Below are 21,666 nucleotides of genomic sequence, written 5' to 3' on the forward strand. Positions count from 1 at the left end.
CCCAGGCAGCGACTCAACCATCAATTTTTTTTTATTTTACACTACATCATCATGCACCGAGGTGACATCCCCGTGGACCACCCGCCTACCCCTCAAATAATCTTGCAAGATGACACCTGACCATTCTCAAATGCCACTTACTGTACGTCCCAAGTCCCTTAAGATCCTGACCTGGAATGTGAACGGGATGGGCTCCGCGATCAAGCGACGCTTGATTAAGCAACTACTCTAGACACTCGCCCGATGTGGCCCCGATTACCGAAACTCACTTAGCGGGATCGCACTGTAATTTCTTTCAGCGGACCAATTATAGGATAGCTTTCCACACAGGATATACCATGGGATCCAGGGGCATCCTCATTCTCATACACAAACGCGTCCCGTTCGCACTATAGGAACAGGAGCAGGACCCGCGGGGTCGCTATGTGTTGGTCCTGGGTACACTCTGGGGGGAAACATATGGGTTTGTCTCAATCTACTCCCCACCGGGCCTGGGGCAGGTGCTTTTAGAAGAACTGGCCACCCTTTTGGGGAAACACCAAGCCGATAAATGGTTCCTGGGAAGCGACTTTAATGACGTCATGTGCAACTCCATGGACCGCTCCCATCTTAGACAGTGTAACCCGACTGTCCCCACGAGGCTTTCCGGCTTTGTATCTGCCCTGGGTCTCTGTGATATGTGGCGGGAATTCCACCCCGAAACCAGGGGCTACTCATTCCATTCAGGTGCCCACGGCTCCCTCTCTAGGCTCGATTATCTATTCATCTCGCACACAGATCTTTTCAGAATCCTCTCGGCGGAATTACTTCCCCGGGGAATCTCGGATCACTCACCCCTGATGGTGGAATCACGCCTACAAGGTACGGCCCCACCTGAACGTGGAGGTTGAACAGTTACTATCTGAATTGCCCAGAATTGGTGGACCGCCTCACAGAGGTCTCCACGGAGTACTTCGAGATTAACGATACAGGCGAAAACGACCCGGTGGTGATCTGGGAGGCTTACAAGACAGTGTTACAGGGGGAAATTATCTCCTGGATGGCGAGTAGGAAGAGGGAGAGGGAGAGGCTCCGGAAAATAAATGAGGCCGAAGCCGAGGTAACCCATTGGGAAAATGCACATACCCTCGATCCAACCCCCGAGACCCACATATCCCTTAAACGAGCCACCGAACACCTCCGCAATCTCATGCTGGATAACGCCAAGCAGGCCCATTGGGAATCCAGAGCCAGGATATATGAGCTTGGGGACAAGGCGGGGAGAATGCTGGCGTGGTTAGAGAAGAGAGATGAGGGACAGCGCTGCGTTCGGGAAATCATCACCCCGCAGGGGGAGAGATGCCGATCGGATGCCGAGATAGCGGAGGCATTCGCCCAATTTTATGCTGCGCTGTATCGGGCCCCATCGGTGTCGCTTGACCCAACCCTTCTTGACGACATAGCAATCCCTAGCCTCTCAGAACAGCGAGAGCTGCTGGATGCTGACATCTCCGAAGCTGAAATAGCAGATGCACTGGCACAATTGCAACCGGGGAAAACTCCGGGCCCCAACGGGTTCCCAGCCGAAACCTGGCAGAAACTAGCGAGTAGTAACATAGGCCCCACCCCCCCCCTGCATCGGATGCTGCTGACAGCCCAGGAACAAGGTTCCCTTTCACAAGACCGGTGTAAGGCCACTATTGTGGTCATCCCCAAACCAGATAAACCACAGGAGAAATGTGCCTCATATAGGCCAATCTCGTTAAAGGTCCTGGCTAAACTTCTGGCTAAGCGGCTCCAGCAGGTAGTCAACACCTTGATACATCCAGATCAACGTGGCTTCATGCCACATAAATCAACCGAATGAATCGGCGCCGACTCCATCTGGTGCTAGACCGTGCCCCTATTCTGGACACCCCATTAGCCCTTTTATCAATTGATTTTAAAAAGGCGTTCGATTCAATCAGATGGCATAGCCTCTGGGAAATCATGGACCGTATGGGGTTTGGAGAGGGCTTTCTGGGATGGGTAAAATTGCTTTACACAAACATCCAAGCAGAGGTCAGGGTGAACGGGTGGACCTCCCAATCCTTTTCTCCTGGGCAGAGGCACAAGACAGGGGTCCCCCTCCTCTTTGCCCTCGCGATTGAACCGCTGGCTTTGCCAGTGCAGGAAGTGAACAGGTTTCAGATGGCCCGAGGGGCATGAGGATCGTCCTTCCCTGTACGCCGACGACCTCCTGTTGTACCTGGCCGACCCGGTTCGTACCTGTCCCATAGTGACCCAGATGCTCGTTAGCTACGGGGAATTTAGCGGATTGCGAATCAACTGGAAGAAGTCAATAATCTTCCCGGTGAAGGGAGGGGAGCAGGCCAGCCCACATAGCTGCCCGTATCGGATTGAAAGGCAGGGCTTCAAATACCTGGGAATTTGGGTTACCACTGATCTGACCAGATATGCGATGTATAACCTCCAACCGATCATAGAAAGGTTTGTTAACGACGTTCGTCACTGGAAGCTCCTTCCTCTGACTCATGGGGAGAGCCGCGCTTTTTAAGATGATGGCACTCCCTAGATTCCTTTACGTCCTGCAGAACGCCCCACTTATGATGACTACCTCTGAATTTACCCGAGTAGACACCCTTCTCAGGGAACTTATCTGGGGGGGAGGCCGGTCACGTATTGCGTTGAGCACTTTGCAGAGATCGGTCTGGGAGGGTGGGATAGGGGTACCCCGCCTCCAGAACTACTACTGGGCCTCACAGCTCGCGGTGGTCAATGACATGATCCACGGGGACCGGGCACTGCCCCACATCAGAGCCGAATTGGACGCCATGCAGGGCTTTGACCCCGCTACAGATATATCAATCCCCACAACGGCCCCCTCGGCAGACACCTACGACCCACATCACCACCACTTGGCGACAGGCACACGTGTGTCTTGGGTGGGGAAATAAGATAACCGCAGTGCACCCCCTATGGCCAAATGGTAACCTGAGGGAAATTGAGAAACTTGAACCATGGCCAAGCTGGGTAAGAGTGGGAATTTTGAGGGTGAAGGATACCCTGAGGGACAGGAAACTAGCTTTATTCGAGGACATGCAGTGTAAATTCCAGCTGCCTACCACAGAACGATATCACTTTATGCAGTTGTCCCACGCCCTGAGAGTTCATATATCTCCAGAGGACACAGTCCCCGACTACACACCGATAGGACGAGATATGTTCCACGCCCACATCTCCACCAAATGCACATCCATCCTTTACAACGCCATTACATCCTTTGCCACCCCCGAGCTATCGAATTTAAAGGCTAAATGGGAGAGAGATGTAGGGGAGATAGACCCAGAGGACTGGATCCAGGTTCTTATGCATCCATGGGAGGTGGCTTTCTCCTCCAGGCTCAGGCTAGTGCAACTCAAAGTCCTGCATAGAATATACTACCCTAGAACTTCTTTATATGGCTGGAAGAGAGCTACAAACTCAAACTGTCTCTGATGTGGCGAGGAGGAGGGTACCTTCTTCCACAATCTGTGGCTATTCCCCCGGATCCGTACCTTTTGGAATGCTTGTTGTACAAAGCTCTCCAGGGTGCTCACTTGCGCCATTGAACTGAACCCGAGGGTCCTGATCCTCGGTGTGCCGGACCCATCTGACTTTAATAAATGGGATAAGCTGCTACTGAACACTGCGACGGCCCTAATGAAGCGTAACATCGCACAAAAATGGGGAGTGCCAGACCCCTTGACACTGGAACGGTGGATTTTGGATATGGACTCATGTGCTATGATGGAACACCGAATCTATGGCACAAGAGGCTGCCCAGCCAAAGCAGTTAAAATATGGGGGAAATGGGACGAGTCTGGGCCCTGAGGCCAAGGTCAGCGATGCTTACTGTACGTACAGATGGAGTGGGCCCGGGAAAGAACTCTTGGTGTTTTGTAACGCAAATGATATTCTGTTGATTTAAGATGTGGACACTGTCCTGAAGTGCTTTTGTTCTGCCGCTTTGTTTGTGGTTTTTGTTCTTTCGTTCTGTGGCTGTCTTGTTTCAGTCAAGTATCCAAATAAACGCTTATACACAAGGTTTCTTGATAAAACAATTATTAATTTATTTACCGGCCATTTGTATAAACCTTCTACAGAAGGGAGCAATATATTGGCAAGACACAAATACCTTCAAAATACACTTAGTTTCTAAATCAGCAAACATCCATTGGGGGTGGCACACAGGCACTTCCTACACCCTCAGGTGACTTTAGCAGCTAGGACACTCTGGACATTAATATATTACTATTAGCGTTTAGAATAGCACTTCTGGTAGATCGTGAAGAAAAGCCGTTGCACAATGTTTGAGAAGTCTGAAGAAAAAGAAGAATCAATGTAGGGCCACAAGCTGTTAGACTTGCGAGTAGTAGAAGATGCAAGCAAGTCTACAGTGAGAGGTAAGTTCTCTCAGACTTTACAGTACCCTCAGTTAGAAGAAAAATGCAGCAGATGACTTCTGTTCCTGTGCCTTAGTCGTGGGGACAAGAGGGAGGACTTCTGGGGACTCCTGCACGGCAACGGGACGGTCACCGACAGTAACCAGCAAACTTCAAACAAGTGGCACTTTGGTGTTTCAGCTCCTCGTGACTACCACCAATAGCAACACCACAGTTTCTGGCTGTCGAGATGGACTTTCCTGCATCTGGGGTCCAGCACTCTGTTGAGGTGCCAACGGCTCGGTCAGTCCTGCTTCCTGGGAGTCCGGAGGATCTTCCTGGAGCTCTTGGTCAACTTAAAAGCAATAAACACAATCTGGTGGTCCTCTCCCTGGCGTTTCGGTTTCCAGCAGCAACTCTGTGGAAACCACAAATATACCAAAGCAGCGCAGATACTTTTAGCGTTCACTAGACGAGTCATTCAATTCAATAGGCTAAGCCAAAGTCAATGGCCAAAAGTCTTGGATAGGATAAAACACTTCTGGTAAGTCAATGGAAATTTCTTTGCACAAGTTCTTAGGAGTCTTTGATGAAAAGAAGAATCAAATGTAGGGCCACCAGCTGATTAGATGTGTGAGTTCTCAGACTTGTTTTACAGTACCTTGGTAAAGAAGAAAAGATGCAGCCGATGTCTTCTGTTCCTGTGCAGCTCTTCAGATCTCACTGTTCCTGGGCATTAGTCGTGGGGGCAAGAGGGAGGACGTCAGCGGACTCCTGCAATGCACTCGCACTGCCAAAACCTGTAACCGGCAAACTTCACTTTCAGTGGCTGTTTCGTGTTTCAGCTACCGCAAATAACGCAGTTCCTGGCTGTCAAGGTGGACTGTCCTTGCTTCTGGGGTCCCACACTCTTCTGAGGGGGCTCAAGCTTGGTCAGCCCTACTTCGTGGGAGTCCGGAGGATCTTCCAAACGCTTTAGGCCAGCATACAAGTAACGCACACAATCTGGTGTCCCTCTCCCTGGCTATACGGTTTCCTGCAGCAACTCTGAGGAAATTCAACCAGCTCCGAGATGAGTGTCCAGGTGGCTTACTTTGGAGTTGATTGGTCCCACCAGCTCAAAGCTCAAGGAGAAGTCGTCCTTGCAGGGGCTTCTCTGTCAATGCAAACTTGGCGTTTCGGCACTGCAGAAGGGCTTCCCTGGGCAAACCAACAGTCCAGGAGTTGCAGCAGGCGTCCTCTTCAAGCTCTTCTTCGGTTCCTTCGTACAGTGGTCAACTCTGCCTTTCAAGCCAAAAGACTTGCCTTTTATTTAGTTCGCTCCCATTCATTCCAGCCTAGCTGTCACTCACCCAGCAGGGTGGCTGTCCTTGCAGGACAGTCAGCCAGCCAATCATCATAGAGTGCATTTGGGTCTCCTAGGAGACTAAGCACAGAGGGTTTTTGGCACCTCCCTCACTTCCTGCCTACCCCAGACACTCTGGAGCCAGAGGCGGGTTTCACTCCTGAAGCCCACCAAAGGCAAAATGAACAAAGAGACCAAACCTGGTTTGGCGTGCAGAGAAACTCTCTAGAAGGACCTTTCCAAAAAGACATGACGAAAAAAGAAGACCGGGGACCATTTTGTCAAAGATGGCTCTGCGCCATTTTGAAAAAGATGGCTCACGCGGTTAGATTTATCAGAGCTGCAAACTGCCATGGTAAATGCAAACCATGGTAGTTCGGAACGAAACCACTGCCACCAGTGGAGTGAGGAAAGGGTAACATCAAAATGTTACATGAGCATTTAGACACAGGGAATACCAAGTAACCCCTCCAGCACTCTATTGTAAGATAGGGTATGCTGGGTCTAGCAAGTACAATGCTAAGTAAAGTCAATTTCACTTTACTGCTCTGGGAAACAGTAGTTTATCCCAAAGAAGGTATTTAAACCTTGGGGAAGTCTAAATGACTTCCCTGTGCCACTGCACTGAAGGTGCAGTGTGACACAATTGTAAAAGATGATGCCCATGGAGTTTGTCCGACTGCATAACCAAAAGAAATACAGAGTTCAAATACACACAAAAATACATGAGAGAGTGGGAAAAAGGGTCACACTCTACAGGTTAAAAAATCAAGTCCTCAAAATCAAGCAAAGATGCTGGGGGTCTCAAACATGATTTGAGTTAGCAACGGTATGCAGCGTTCGTCATACTCCCGAGTCATCAGACGTGTGTAAAAAAGACAATCAAACAAGTCATCTCGTTGTGTAAAGCGCAGTAATGAGACTGTATAACAGGAGGTAGGGTATACAGGAAGGAGCAGGGAGGAAAACAAGGTGGTAAAGGTAGCTTATCGCTATCTTGGATCATGGGGAGGGGGTGACTGATGGTGTGCTGAGAGAGGGATGGATCGGAAACGTGGGCATCCCTCGGGAACGGCTAGAAAAAGTTAGTTGATAGTGCCGTGCTTGATGAAAAGTATTTAGTCTGGCTGTCACGAAGGACAGGATAGGATTGTGCTGTGATACCATATAGGTTAACTGCGTATTTCAGAAAGTTAGGTGGAAGTACAAACTGTACAAGGTGTGGTATAACTAGGACAGCGCACAGTAGCTTACTGACAGGGCTCAGTGATAAACACAGAGCTAGTTGGAAGTAAAGGCGGTGGCCGCTCGATGCTCCAGGTTACTCCTGGCTCTGACAGGAGCCGTTGATGTAGACCCTTAGATGTGACGGCCGGCTTTCGTCATCTTTATAAGTAGCAAACTAGCGTGTTTGCAAGCAAACACCATGGCAACAAAGTCTTTAGAAACAAATAGTTGCGAAGGCTACGGATTTGACGGCAACGGCGGCACTATAAAAGTGTATTGATGGCATTTAGCAAAAGGCAAATACAGTAGCAGCGTGCTACGTGAAACGAAATTAAGTCGAATGGGTTTATGGGCTTACCTAGTGGCATAACAAATGCAGATGATTGACGGTGCGCTGCTCATGCAGCACACGGTGCGGGGGGAGCCTTCGTGGGCTCATGGGAACAGAAGTGAAGGTATATATAGTGAAGTATATGAGAATGCATTACTAACCGTAAAAGCATTTCTGATGGTTGTATCTGCTTAGATTCACATGCTGTGCATAGGTCCGACATCCAGTGGTCACTGCGGAGTATTGCATTTTGTTTTTCGTAGTCGAAAAGGGGACGTCGACAAGGCGTGTCTGAAACACTATCCCTATAGTGACGTGCGTTGTACCCACAATCCCTCACGCGTCGAGGTCCCTCTGTTTGTATTTTTTCTGCCCTGAGGGAGCCTTCTAGACGTGAGTGAGTACAGAAAAGAGAGAGAGATATATAAAGGAAGTCTATATGTTCCTTCCATCCGAGCGGGGAGGAAGGGTGGGCGCATGTGAATCTAAGCAGATACAACCATCAGAAATGCTTTTACGGCAAGTAATGCATTCTCTTCTGATGTTTGTTAATCTGCTTAGAATCACATGCTGTGCATAGATTAGCGAGCAGTACCCGGAGTTGGCGGTGGGTTATGAGAAGGAACAGTAGAGAAAAGGTGTCGTAATACTGCCTGTCCCACCTGGGAGTCAGATCTAGAGAGTGTGTATCTAGACAGTAGTGTTTTGTAAAGGTGTGCACAGAACTCCAGGTAGCCGCTTTGCAGATGGACTCAAGGGGAACATTTGCAATGAATGCTATGGATGCCCCCGTGCCTCGAGTAGAGTGTGCTCTTGGCCTAAAGGGCAGTTCTCTCTTAGCAAGAGTATAGCAGAGAGTGATGCATTGAACAATCCATCTAGAAATAGTGGATTTTGAAACCGCATCTCCTTCTCTTCCTGCTGCCACCGAGACGAAGAACTGATTAGTCTTCCTCAATGGTCTGGTTCTTTCCATGTAGAACATGACCGCTCTGCGTACATCTAGTGTGTGCAGAGTCCTTTCTCCCAAATTGGAAGGATTTTGAAAGTACGTTGGTAGTTCTATAGATTGGTTTACGTGGAATTTAGAAATAAATTTCGGAGCAAACCTAGGGTGAGTGCGTAGAACCACCTTATCTCTGAACTGTAACGAAGGGGTCTAGAATAGAAAGAGCCTGAAGTTCACTTACTCTCCTGATGGAGGTGTTAGCTATTAAAAAAGCAGTCTTAAGAGTGAGGTGTTTAAGAGATGCTTTGTGCATGGGTTCGAATGGAGAGCCCATGAGTCTGGTAAGTACCACATTAAGGTCCCATCCGTGAGCTGGGTCAGCTATCAGGGGGTGTATTCTCTTTACTCCCTCCATGAAGGCCTTTATAACCGGGATCCTCCACCACGACACTGAGTTGGGAAGTGGTGTATGCAGAAAGTGCCGCTAGGTGGACTTTAATGGAGTTAAACACTAGACCTGAATCCAAAAGGTGGGTCAGGTATAGGACCACATGTGTGGGAGAGCAGTCAATAGGGTTGCTTTTACTCCTGCACCAGATGACAAATCTTTTCCACTTGCTAGAATAGCAGTGGCGAGTGTTCGGTTTTCTGGCTTCCCTGAGGATGTCCATGCATCTTTGCGGGAGTTGTAGATGTCCGAACTCTATGATCTCAGGAACCAAGCTGCTAAGTTCATGTTCTGGGGGCATGGATGCAGAGTCCTGCCCTTGTCCTGAGACAGCATGTTGTACGGGCAGGGGAGTTTTACTGGGGGAGATAGAGACATCTCCATCAAGTGAGCGAACCATGGTTGTCGTGCCCACATTGGGGCCACTAGTATCATGGTCACTTGTTCCTGGTGCATCTTGTGCACCACTCTGTTGAGAAGGGGAGTCGGGGGGAAAAGCGTAAACAAATTTCCCTGACCATTGCATCGACAGACCGTTCCCCTTGGATTGGTTCTGGGGGTACCTGGAGGCGTAACTTAGGCATTGTGAGTTCTCCAGGGTTGCGAACAGGTCTATCTCTGGGAATCCCCATTGTGTGAAGACGTCGAAGACGATGTCTTCGTGCAGACGCCATTCGTACTCTTCGGGCAGGGGGAAATCTCTGCTGAGTCTGTCCGCCAGCAGATTGAGTTCCCCGGGTACATGTAGTGACAGTAGGAACATGTCCTGTTTGAGAGCCCACTTCCATATATTCTGGGCCAGTTTGGACAGGCCTGGAGAGTGGGTGCCCCCCCTGCTTGTTGATGTAGTACATGGCTGTAGTGCTGTCCGTAAGGACCATTACTGTCTTGCCTTGTAGGTGTTCTTGGAAGGCTTTTAGCGCCTTGAACACCGCTAGTAGCTCCAGTAGATTGATGTGTTTGGATGCTACGTTCGGAGTCCACACTCCGTGAGCAGTCTGATGGGATAGGTGAGCCCCCCATCCTGTGAGGGATGCGTCTGTGGTTAGAGTGGCTTCCGCCGCGGGTGTGGCAAAGGGTTTCCCTTTTTCCATGTTTTCCTTTGTCCACCACCGTAGCGAGAGAACCAAGGCCTGCGAGACCACCACTAGATCCTCCCATAGTCCGCTGGCCTGACACCACTGGCTGTTGAGCCACTCTTGCATTGGGCGCATGCGCAGGCGCGCGTGAGGTACCAAATAAATACACGACGCCATCATCCCTAGCAAGCGCATTGCTTTGCGTACCGTCACCTCTCGGCCGGTCACATATTGAGGGATCTGAAACAGCATGTTTTGGACCCTCTCTTTGGAGGGGAAGACGAGGCTGTCCCTTGTTTGAATTAGAGCCCCTAGGAATTGTTTGATTTGACTGGGGTCTAAACTGGACTTCTTTTCGTTGATGGAGAAGCCCAGCTGGAACAAAAGGTCTACCGTCTTTTGGGTATTGGAGAAGCATGTTTCGTAGGAATCCCCTGTTATGAGCCAGTCGTCGAGGTAAGGGTAAACTGGGATGGACAACCTGCGCAGGTGGGCCGCTGCCACCTCCAGCACCTTCGTGAATACCCTTGGTGCTGATGCTATACCGAAGGGTAGCACTCTGAACTGGTAGTGTTTGCCCTCTATCATGAACCTTAGGTATTTTCTGTGCGCTGGCAACATTAAAATATGAAAGTATGCATCTTTCATGTCCAATGTTGTCATGTAATCTCCCTTGGAAAGCAGTGGGATCACTTCCTGTAAGGTTACCATACGAAACTTTTGGGGTCTGATAAACTTGTTCGCTGGGCGCAGATCTAATACAGGGCGCATGGTTAGATCATTTTTGGGTACAAGGAAGTACACTGAATAAATACCTTCCGTTACCTGAGATAGAGGCACGACCTCTATGGCTCCTTTTTCCAGCAGTAGTTGTACTTCTTGGAGAAGGATGGCAAGATGTACCGGCGTCATGCGACGTCCCCTCGGGGGTCTGTAGGATGGGGAACTGTTGAATTCGATACAGTATCCGTGGGCTACGGTGGAAAGTACCCAATGGTCTGACATTATCTCCTCCCATGCAGGAAGAAAGGATGTTATCCGGCCCCCGACCGGTGTTGCATGGGAGGGGACGCGAATCTTCGCGTCACTTGGAGTTGTTGGGGGCTTGGGAGCCTCTGGGGGTGGATCCCCGACCTCTCCCTTTGCCCCGGCGTTGGCCTCTTTGGCTGTACTGCCCACTATTGGTCTGGTAATTGGTGGCAGGGTATTGTTGATGTTGACTTTGTTGTTGTTGCTGGCGTTGGCCACGAAAAAAGCGTTTGTTGCCATAGCCGCGTCTGGTAGTGGGCTTAGAGATCTGGTCAAGAGTCTTGATAGTGTCGAACTCTTTTTTAGCCATCTCTAGAGCTTCATCCACCGCTTTTCCGAAGAGGTTAGCGTCTTCGACAGGTTTATTTATTAAAGACGCCTGTGTCTCCGGTTTAAAGCCTGAGTTGCGCAGCCATACATGGCGTTTTAGGAGTATTCCCTGTACCAGGGAACGTCCCGCTGTTTCTGCCGCGTCCAGAGAGTTTTTTACAATGCTCTGGTTCACCTGGGTTCCTTCGCCAATAGTTGACAGTAGGCGTGTACGTAAAGGCTCCGGTGCTTCCTCGGCGTCCTTGCGCAGTTTGGCCCACTGCGCGTCTGCGTAGCTAGCAAGCAAGGAATTGTTGTTCGCAATTCTTGCTGAGAAGGCAGCCGAGGAAGTTACTCTTTTTGCAAGGGCATATAGCCTCTTGCCCTCCTTGTCAGGGGGTGCCTCACTGGTGGAAAGTGGTACCCCTGCCCTCTTTCTAGTATTAGGTACTACTATGGAATCCGGTATGGAATGTCCCCTAATGTAGAGCGGGTCTGAGGGTGAAGGAGTGAAAAGTTTTTCAATTCGCAGATTGACCCCTCTGATCAATGCGGGAGTGGACAGCGAAGGGATGATTCTTCTCTTCACTGAAGCGAGGAGGGGAATGGTCTGGCTGACCGGGGGTTTCTCTTTAATTACTCTTTCTACAAAGTCCAATTCTGGAGAGAGCTCCCCAGTGTCCAGTTCGAAATGCGCTGCTGCTCTGCGCAACAGTGCATTGAAAGTGGGCTGATCGTCAATTGGAGACGTGTTCCTAACCGGAGAATTGTCCGGAGGAGTTAGGTTTAGGACATCAGTGTCGGAATATACTGATGGGGATTGCCAGGGGTGCGAAGGTCCTTCTTCTGGGTTTTCTCTGAAGCCTTCTTCTATAATGTCTGGTCTGTCTTCCAGACATTCCTCCTGGTTCTGTCCTTCATTGTCCATGAAATCATCTTCTTCCTCCAAGTATTGTTCCTCCCCAGTGAGGTCGTATACATTATGGAAGTCTGAGGCTGTGTCCTGCTGGGGATCGACTAGCCTCGGATTTTTGGCCCTGGGGTCCTCCTGAGGCCCTTCTCTAGTTCTCTTGTGAGTTTGAGAGGTCTGGGTACTCATAAACCTTTCCATCCTCTCCATACAGAGGTGGAGTCTTTTCATGGTTTCATGGGGTACCCCAGAGCGGTCTGGCGGGGGAAAAATAGAGTCATCTAGCTGGAAATGGCTCGACCTCTCCCAAAGCGTCGAGGAAAGTGTCCCGTCGCCCTCCGAAAAACCTTCAGGTGTGCCGGGTGACCCCCTGACTGAAGGGGGTAGTCCCTGCTTTTCTTCGGGCTTTTTCGGCGTGTCTTTCGACTTATGCGTAGCGCTCGACGTGTTCTTCGGCGTACGCTTCTGGGCGTCGGCTACAGCGATCCTCGCCAAGCTATCGGCGACTCGTTTGTCGGCGACTCGTTTGTCGGCGGAAGCTTGCGTTTTTGACGCTATGGGTATCGAACGCTCTATGGCGGTCTGCGCCTTCTGTTGATGCGCGCCGGCCGATGGTTTGGTGGCGGCGCCCTTATTTGCCGAAAGCCCAGTCGCTGGTCGCGGCTGCGGTTGCGAGAGGGGCTTCGAACCCGAACGGTCCGAGGAGGCCGCCGGTGGAACCTGCGTCTCCTTGGGCGCCGAAGCTCTTTTCGTCTTAGACGAAGAAGAGCCGTGGGTTGTGTGCTTATGTGAATCTTTGTGTGCGTCAGTGTCGCCGGGGTGTTCATCCCCATAAGCAGGGCGTGAGCCGAGCCCGTCGGGGCCGGGGACAGACGACGAAGCGCGCAAGCGCTCCTTAGAGGGGGTTTCGACTTCCGTAGCGGAGGTCGTGTTATCGCGTTCCTCGTCACTGTCGGTGGTAGCAGCGGCGGGTGAACCTTCGGCCTTCGACATTGCGTAGGCCGCCCACCTTTTAACCCTACGGTCTTTTAGAGTTTTAGGCTTAAGAAGCCGACAAGCCGCGCAACCTTCCTCCTTGTGATCGAGGGGCAAGCAGCGGTTACACCGTGAGTGCTTGTCCTTCCAAGTGAATTTGCCTTTACAAAGCGGGCAAAATCTAAAGGGTGTCCTCTCCATAGCCGAGGCAATAAATCGCGATAAGCACCCCAAGGGAAAGGAAGGGGAAAGGGAAAGGCATTCTCAGAAAGACCCAGAGATGTCCCACGACCCCACTCTCCCTACTGTATATGGCCAGCGAGGCCAGGCCACGTGTTCGGCAGCGCCGAAAGATTTCCTCCGCTCGACCCTCCGTCGAAGATTTTGCTCGGCGGAGAACAGCTACAACTGCGTCGAGGGAGTGTTTATTAATATTATGAGAAGAACGACCAAAGGTCGAGGGTTGCAATGTCTCTCAAGGAGCTCCGCGTGAAGGCGACCAGAAGCTGGGGGGAAAAAAACAATCTGAGGGACCTCGACGCGTGAGGGATTGTGGGTACAACGCATGTCACTATAGGGATAGTGTTTCAGACACGCCTTGTCGACGTCCCCTTTTCGACTACGAAAAACAAAATGCAATACTCCGCAGTGACCACTGGATGTCGAACCTATGCACAGCATGTGATTCTAAGCAGATTAACAAACATCAGAAATCTTATTTCTAGTGTGTTGAAGGTAGCCATTAACATCTGAATGATAAACAAAATCTGCAGGCTTGCATTGCTATCAGTACAGCGCTCTTGCCCAACAATGTTGAATACCATTTTTTCATCTAGGCGTGTTAAAGGGTAATCTGGCATTGAAGAATGATATATATAAAATGGTCCTCAAGAAGGCAAAATACAAATATCACTGCAAATTCTGAATCTAATGGCCCAATGAAGGTCTACATTGATCAGAACAGGCTGGCATAGCTACTGCACATATCGACTAGTGCACCTCACTCTTGAAGGAAAGTCTTCCAGAAGAAAGATAGCCCAACACTTTTAACACTTTTTGAAGTGGTTGTACACACATGATGCATAGAATAATCCTACACCTCGTTATAAATACACACCTCCAACATGCGCATGAGAATATCTCTGCCATTCCCATTCTCCTGTTCACTTTTGGAGCGGATACAATCCACGAGGTTCAGCAGGAGTTTACAGGACATGGTCTGGATGCTGCTGGGGAGAGACTCGTCATCAATATTCTTGGCAAACAGCTGCACAGCAAGGGAGAGGTCATTGAGAGGTAGATGCTGCCGAATGTGGTGGACCAGATCCGCCAGGGTACTATATGCAAGCGGCCTAGAGATAAATACCAAAGAAACAATGAACATTTACAACTGTCAAAAGCTGTCTTGGTTTCAAATGAACACATGAATGGATTGTTAGGTAAGAATTAATGCAGTTCAACTGGTGTGGGACTACACAAGACTTATCTCTTGGTATTAGCTAACCAACCTTTTATTATAGCCTGTACTACACAAGTTGGTAGTGTGACTGAGCATCCAGGCTGATCTTAATAGGGGTAATGTGAGCTGTAGAGCTGTACAATGAAATCAGTAAATGCAAATATCCAATTAAACACTTACACACAAATTAATACAATACATTTATTTATACACAGATATTTAAAGCATTCTTTAAAAAGCAGTAATTAGCTGTAACATTAATTCCAAGTTAGGATTCAATTCAAAAAGTTAAAGCAGGGGAGTAATTCATTCATATGTTACACATGTTACAGCACACAGGGGGACGTCAGTTGAGGTCAGTATAACACTTATATTGTATCACCTTTGCAGTATAGAGTTATGAAGGAGTGAATGGTTAGGGTTAAATCAGAACAGACTGATAATCTATAAAAACAGTTAGATTCTCCCAAAGGGATGTAGGCAGTCTTATGCCAGCATTAAAGTGTTAAAAATGCAAAACCTGTAAGGGAACAAGCACTGCAAAACCCAATGGGTCCAGAAGGAGGCATTTAGGGAGCCATGACAGCCAAAGTCAATGGGCAAAGTCAAAGTTTTGATGCTCTTCTTCTTAGAAAATGTTTCTTAAATAGTGTTCAAATAGAAATCACAGCAACTCACGAGGCGTCTCCTTGAGTTGAGATCAACTCAGGGTAGGGTTAAATTGCACTCCCAAAGATAGGAAGCACCTCAAATGGCAAAGGATAAAATACACCAAACCCTACAGTACCTGAACTGAAGTTGCTCCAGCTGGATGCCTTCTGGATGCAATGCAGCAGACCCATTTTCCTGGTCCTTGGTCGTGGTGATGAAAGGGAGGACCTCTGGCGGGCTCCTGCTGAAGCACTCTTGAGTGTTTGAGAGAGGGACTGGGCAGCAATGAATTTCCGTCAATTCAACAGCTCTTGTGGTTTTGGCACCTTTTTCTCAGCACCAAAGAAGAACGAACAGCTCTGGTTGGAAGTTCCTTTATCCCTCAGTCCGGACACTGGTAGGGGTACTCTGGACGCAGATCTCCTGCTTGTGTAGGGTCCTCTGGTTCACCACAAAGAATTGGCTAGATTCGCACTTCGGAAGACAATGCACTCACAGGGGGGGGTTGAGGCTACCACATGTATTGGGATTCTGCAGCCTTGGAAAGTCACAGCAAGTCGAGGGTTGCGCCATAATAGAGTTGGACTCGAGGCTAGTTGGCCCCACCAGCCTAAGGGAGGAAGCCATCTTTTACGGGTCTTCCCTGTCGATGCAAAAACGGGGTCAGCACAGCTGCAGGGCTTCACCAAGCAATTTGCGGTCCAGGAGTGTGCTGCTGGCGGCTTCTCTCGTCTTCTGCTTTCGGATGTTGCCCTCCATAGGTCAACTCAGCTCTTATTCCCAAAAACCTTGCTTTTTATTCAAGTTCCCATTCATTCATAGCCCTAGGCTGTCAATCACACAGCAGGGTGGCTGCCCTCCAGGACAGCATGCCGGCCAATGGTTTCACTCAGGCACACCTAGAGACAAAGGAAAGGGCTGTTTCAGGACCCTCCCTCATTTCCTGCCTTTCCAGACACACTGGAGCCTGGGCAGGCTTCAGGGCTGAAGCCCGCCAAAGGCAAAACAAAGGACTCAAACCTGATGCAAACAACAGAGTAAAAGCCAAGAAGAAACTAACTAACAATAAATGGTGAATAAAGAAGACAAGGGCCATGTTGAGAAAATGGTCACCCTTGGGTGCAGCAGTGCAGCTTAGGTATCAGCCTGCAGATACATGTCACTAGATAATAAAGAAGAAACAACTACCACCAGCCATTCAAGTGAGTTAGTGTAACAAAATATTACATGAGGCATAGGCTAAAGGAGTAACTATGTAACCCCCCTCTCCCACCCCTCAGCACTCCACATAGGGTGGTGTGTGCAGGACCCATAAAGTAAAAGGTAAGTTAGACAGGGGTCATCTTACTATTCTTGGGAACAGTAGTTCACCCAAGAAAATGTAGTTAAACATTAAGAGAAGTCCAAAGGACTTGTCAGTGGCACTGCACAAAAGGTGCTGTGTGTCACAATGCAAAAGCAGGTGCCTATGGAGTTTACCAGACTCCATAACACAGTAAGGAACATAGAAAATCCTAGTCTGGAAAACACATGAGTGAGAAAAAGGTCCACTCACTCAGGAGTACAAATTTAAAAGCCCCGAGTTCAGCAAAAGAGCTGGGGGTCTCTAAGGTTAAAGGGAATTGGCACAGAAATGAAAATTCTCCATAACATTTGGACAACTACAGGCTGTTTGAATGGTGCAGACGACTCCTGCAGCCATATCTTCAGATCAGCGTAAGAACCAAGAATCCCTCGTAGAAGAACAGCCGACTGAAGATCCGAAGAGGACTTGCAATGAAAGAACAGCCGATTGAAGATCCGAAGAGGACTTGCAAAGAGGAATGGCATCCCTTCCTGTATCTGGCCCGGTGAAGCAATCAATGTTGGACTACATGAACTGCGACGGCCTTAGTGCTTCAACACCCGTACTGGTGGGACCAACAAGTCTCTACGTGTTAGAGGATCCAGCCGTCCTGACCCTTCGGCAGTGCCCCTGGACCACCTGGTGGACTGTCCAGCTCTCCAGTGGGCAACCTCGCTAGAACAGTCACATTTCTGTGTTTGCAGCCAGATCTTTGGTGTTCACAAGCTTGTAGTACAAGTGGCCTTCCCGAAGTATTCCAGCCATTCAGCCTGAAGGGATCCTGTCCTGGAAGGATTGCTAAAACTACAACAGGAACGACGCCTGCCGTATTTGGTGTGCAGTGGCCGTCGCTGGAACCTGCCTTATTCCTTCCTGTGAAGTGCCCTGAAGAAGTCTGCATCAGTGCTTTCTACATTTCTCTATCATTGTTAGGTAACTTTTGTATGCAGTACCCTTTGGGAACACTACACACAACTATGACTACAGGTTTAAGCAAACCAACCTTTGGTATAAGTCTGTACTACACAGTTTTGGTAGCATGTTGAGCAGCCAGGCTTATCTCAAGAGGGGAAATGTGAGCTGTAGTGGAGTCACACAAAGATTCACAGTTACAGGTATTCAAATAGACTCTTACACTCAAGGTTTCTTATATAACAATGAATACATGTATTTATCAGTTCAATTATAAAACACTCATTAGAAGGAGGCAATCATATAGTAACACACAAATATACTCAATACTGTAAACTCTTTAAAAAGTAAGTAAAAGGCAAAGGTTATCAGAACATGAAAAACTACAATTATTCTTAGATAGTGCAAATACGTTCAGTTCAAAAGAAGAGTCAATTCAATACAATAGGCTAGGCTAAAGTCAATGGGCTAAAGTCCTGGATAGGATAAAGCAGTTCTGGTAGTTAAACGGAAAAGTCTCTGCGCAATTTCTTAGAAGTAGTTTGTAAAAAGAATAATCATATGTTGGGTCACAAGCTGATTAGGCCTGTAAATTGCAAAAGTTTGAAGCACTTTCACAGTGAGAGGCAAGTTCTCTCCGTCTTGTTTTACAGTACCTTAGAATGAAGAAAAAGATACAGCTGATGACTTCTGTTCCTGGCAGTTCCTGCAGATCTCGCTGTTCCTGGGCCTAAGTCGTGGGGACAAGAAGGAGGACGTCGGGGGACTCCTGCACTGCACTGGGACTGGTCAAAGCTTGCAACTGGCAAACTTCAATCTCAGTGGCTGTTTCGCGTTTCAGCTACTGCACTGGTAACAACGCAGGTCCTGGCTGTCAAGGTGGACTGTCCTTGCTTCAGAGGTCCCACACTCAGCTGAGGGGGGTCGGGCTCGGCCGGTCCGACGTTGTGGGAGTCCGGAGGATCTTCCAAACGCTTTTGGCCAGCTTACAAGTAACGCACACAATTTGGTGTCCCTCTCCCTGGCTCTACGGTTTCCTGCAGCACTCTGTGGAAATGCAACCAGCTCCGAGATAAGTGTCCAGGTGGCTTACTTGGGAGTTGATTGGTCCTGCCAACTCAAAGGGAGAAGTCATCCGTAACAGGGCTTCTCTACGATGCGAACTTGGCGATTCGGCCCTGCAGCAGGGCTTCACCAGGCAAACCAACAGTCCAGGAGTTGCAGCAGCCATCCTCTTCAAGCACTTCTTCAGTTCCTTCGTTCCAGTGGCCGACTACCTTCCAAGCCAAGAGACTTGCCTTTTATTCAGTTCTCTCCCATTCATTCCAACCAAGCTGCCACTCACCCAGGAGGGTGGCTGTCCAGCCAATATCACAGAGTGTATTTGGGTCTCCTAGGAAACTAAGCACAGGGAGTTTCGAGTACCTCCCACACCTTCCTGCCTAGCCCAGACACTCTGGAGACAGAGACAGGTTTCACTCCTGAAGCCCAACAAAGGCGAATGAACAAAGACCAAACCTGGTTTGGCGCGCAGAGAAAAACTCTAGGAGGACTCTTCCACAAAGAAATGGCGAAAAAAGAAGACCGGGACCTGTTTTTAGCAACGATGGCTAGGCGCCATCTTGAAAAACATGGCTCCTGCGACGACTTAATGTTACCGGAGCTACAAATAGTTAGCGGTTGGGAGAAATCATGGCAGTTCGTTGTAAAACCACTGCCACCAGCCATTCTGAGAGGAAAGGGTAACATTTGACTGTTACATGAGTAACTAAACATAGGGGATACTAAGTAACCCCTCCAGTACTCTATTGTAAGATGGGGTGTGCTGGGTCTAGAAATGTACAGGGCTAAGAAGTAAATTTCACTCGACTGTTCTGGAAAAACAGTAGTTGATCCCAGAGAAGGTATTTAAACATTGGGAAATCTGAAAGACTTCTCTGTGTCACTGCACTGAAGGTGCTTTGTGACAATGGTTAGAGATGATGCCTATGGAGAATGTTAGACTCCATAACCAAAGGAAACACAAAGGTAAAACACATATCAAAATACATGAGAGTGAGGAAAAAGGTAAAAAAAAATCAAGTCCTCAAAATCCAGCAAAGTTGCTGGGGGTCTCTAAGGTGAAGGGAATTAGCAAATTTTGGAGAATTCTCCCTAACAATCACGAAAGGTTGCATTCTGCTCCTGGACCCAACCGGAAGAATCCTGCAGTTCCTGGTCATCTCTCACCGTAACCAACAGGCCGAAATCCCACCTCCAACGACCCCCAGTGGACCCATTCAGTCAACTGTTGAAATCAGAGTCAGGGGGATAAGCATATGCAAAGCATTTATCTCCTCCTGTCCTCGATAGGATAACATTAGGAACACGTCTCTTTGTATCCTTCATTCAACTTCTTTTTGGCCAGAGTTGTACAATCTACTTACCTAGATACAGATACATTATGGGGAGAAGCACTAGGCCCCAATCTTCTTAGGGATTGGACTGCTGAAGTTAGGGAATATCACTTGTGACTTGGTTCCATCTTTACTGCATCATTCTACTGCCCTCCTTTGTTGGTTTAAGTCATTCAATGCATTTTAAGAAAATATGGTGACTGTATACAGCATACATTACTTACCGTAATGGTATTTCTGATGCTTGTATCTACTTAGATTCACATGCTTTGCATAGGTCGACATCTGTGGTAGGTACGGAGTATTGCATAATTTGTTTGCGAAGTTCAAAAAGGGACGTTGATTGGGCGCTTTTATAATACTATCCCTTGAGTGGCGTTTACTGTACCCATGGTCCTTCACACATTGAGGTCCCTCAGATGGTTTTATTTTCGACATGAGGGAGCATTAAGTGTATGCATGCGTACAAAAAGCGAAGAACGTGTTGGTTGTCTATGTACCTTCAACTCCAAGATTGTAGGCAGGGCGGGAGCATGTGAATCCAAGGAGATAGAAGCATCAGAAATACAATTAAGGTGAGTAATGTATACCTTCTGAGGCTTGTGGATCTGCTTAAAATCACATGCCTTGCAGACTAGCGAGCAGTACCTGGAGAAGATGGTGGGCTGTTAGAAGGTACAGTGGCCTGTGTGTCACCTTGTGAATGTGTTTCTAAGCAGTAATGCGGTCTTAAAAGACCTCCCAAGAAGCAACTTTGCAAATGGCATTTAAAGGTACATTTGCATTAAAAGCTAGAGTAGCCCGTGTGCCCAGAGTTCAGTGTGCGTTGGTCGTTAAAGGTAGGGTTCTTTTGGCTAACGAGTAGCATAATTTAATGCATTTGACAATTCATTCTAAGATAGCCAACTTCGAGACAAGGCCCCTTCTCTTCCGGTTGCTAGACACGATGAAACCGTCGGTTTTTCTTAGTGGCTTTGTCTTTTGCATGCAATACAGGACAGCCCTTCTGACATCCAGTTTATTGAGGCTCTTTTCTGCTGATTCCTTTGGGTTTTGAAAGAAAGAAGGAAGTTCTATGGGTTGGTTAGCATGGAACTTTGCAAAAAATAAGAAAAAAGTATATATATTACTCACCATAGTGACTAACGTATTCCTAGTCCATACCCCCCTTTCCTCCATACTGTATGGGCGTCCCTTGCTAGGGACGGGGAACAACTGTTTTCACCAGAAAAATTGTCTTCCCCTTTGAATTAAATTAAGTGGCCCACCGTCGCCACTCTTCAGTCCCGTTTGACGCGTCGGCTATATGATTGCCTATTGATCTAGTTTTATTAAGGGGGAGGATGGTGGGACGTATGGAGGAAAGGAGACTATGGACTAGGAGTACGTTAGTCACTACGGTGAGTAACAATTACTCCTACGTCCTGTCGCCTTTCCTCCAGACTGTATGGGCGATTACAACTGAATGCAGACCTGGGGAGCAGAGTTGCCCCTCTAAGAAAACAAGTTCTTCAAGACTGCCTGGCCAAATGCTGCATCAGATTTGGCCCTGGCATCCAAGCAGTAGTCTTTGGAAAAGGCTGATGGGGAAGCCCAAGTAGCCGCCTTGCTTATCGTCTGCCATGGAACCTGTCTTTGGAAGGCCACAGCCGTGGCATTGGCTCGGATGGCATGGGCGTGCAGGTTTGCTGGCAAAGACCTGTGCTGCCCCTCCTACGCATCGTTGATGGCCATCACCATCCACTTAGCTAAAGACGACTTGGATGCTTGACAGCCTGGCTTTGAACCGCTAAAAGTGATGAACAAGGCATCCGATTTACAGAACCTTTTCATCCTGTCCAGGTAAAATCTTACAGCAGTCCTGACATTAAGACAGTGCAACACCTTATGTGCCTAGA

At 48.5% G+C, this 21,666-nt stretch overlaps 1 protein-coding gene across 8 annotated transcripts in view; it reads right to left on the minus strand.

Annotated features, from left to right (window-relative positions):
• Window positions 1-21,666, minus strand: part of TRRAP (transformation/transcription domain associated protein) — a 2,065,012-nt gene that overhangs the window by 1,722,066 nt on the left and 321,280 nt on the right. For all 8 annotated transcript variants that reach the window (XM_069647248.1, XM_069647247.1, XM_069647244.1 and 5 more), the window contains exon 14: window positions 14,123-14,357. In XM_069647248.1, the coding sequence (XP_069503349.1) occupies window positions 14,123-14,357 (235 nt within the window). The remainder of the gene's footprint in view (window positions 1-14,122; window positions 14,358-21,666) is intronic.

Source organism: Ambystoma mexicanum, chromosome 2q (genome assembly GCF_040938575.1).
Source record: "Ambystoma mexicanum isolate Mex_15411 chromosome 2q, UKY_AmexF1_1, whole genome shotgun sequence".
Classification (NCBI taxonomy): Eukaryota; Metazoa; Chordata; class Amphibia; order Caudata; family Ambystomatidae; genus Ambystoma; species Ambystoma mexicanum.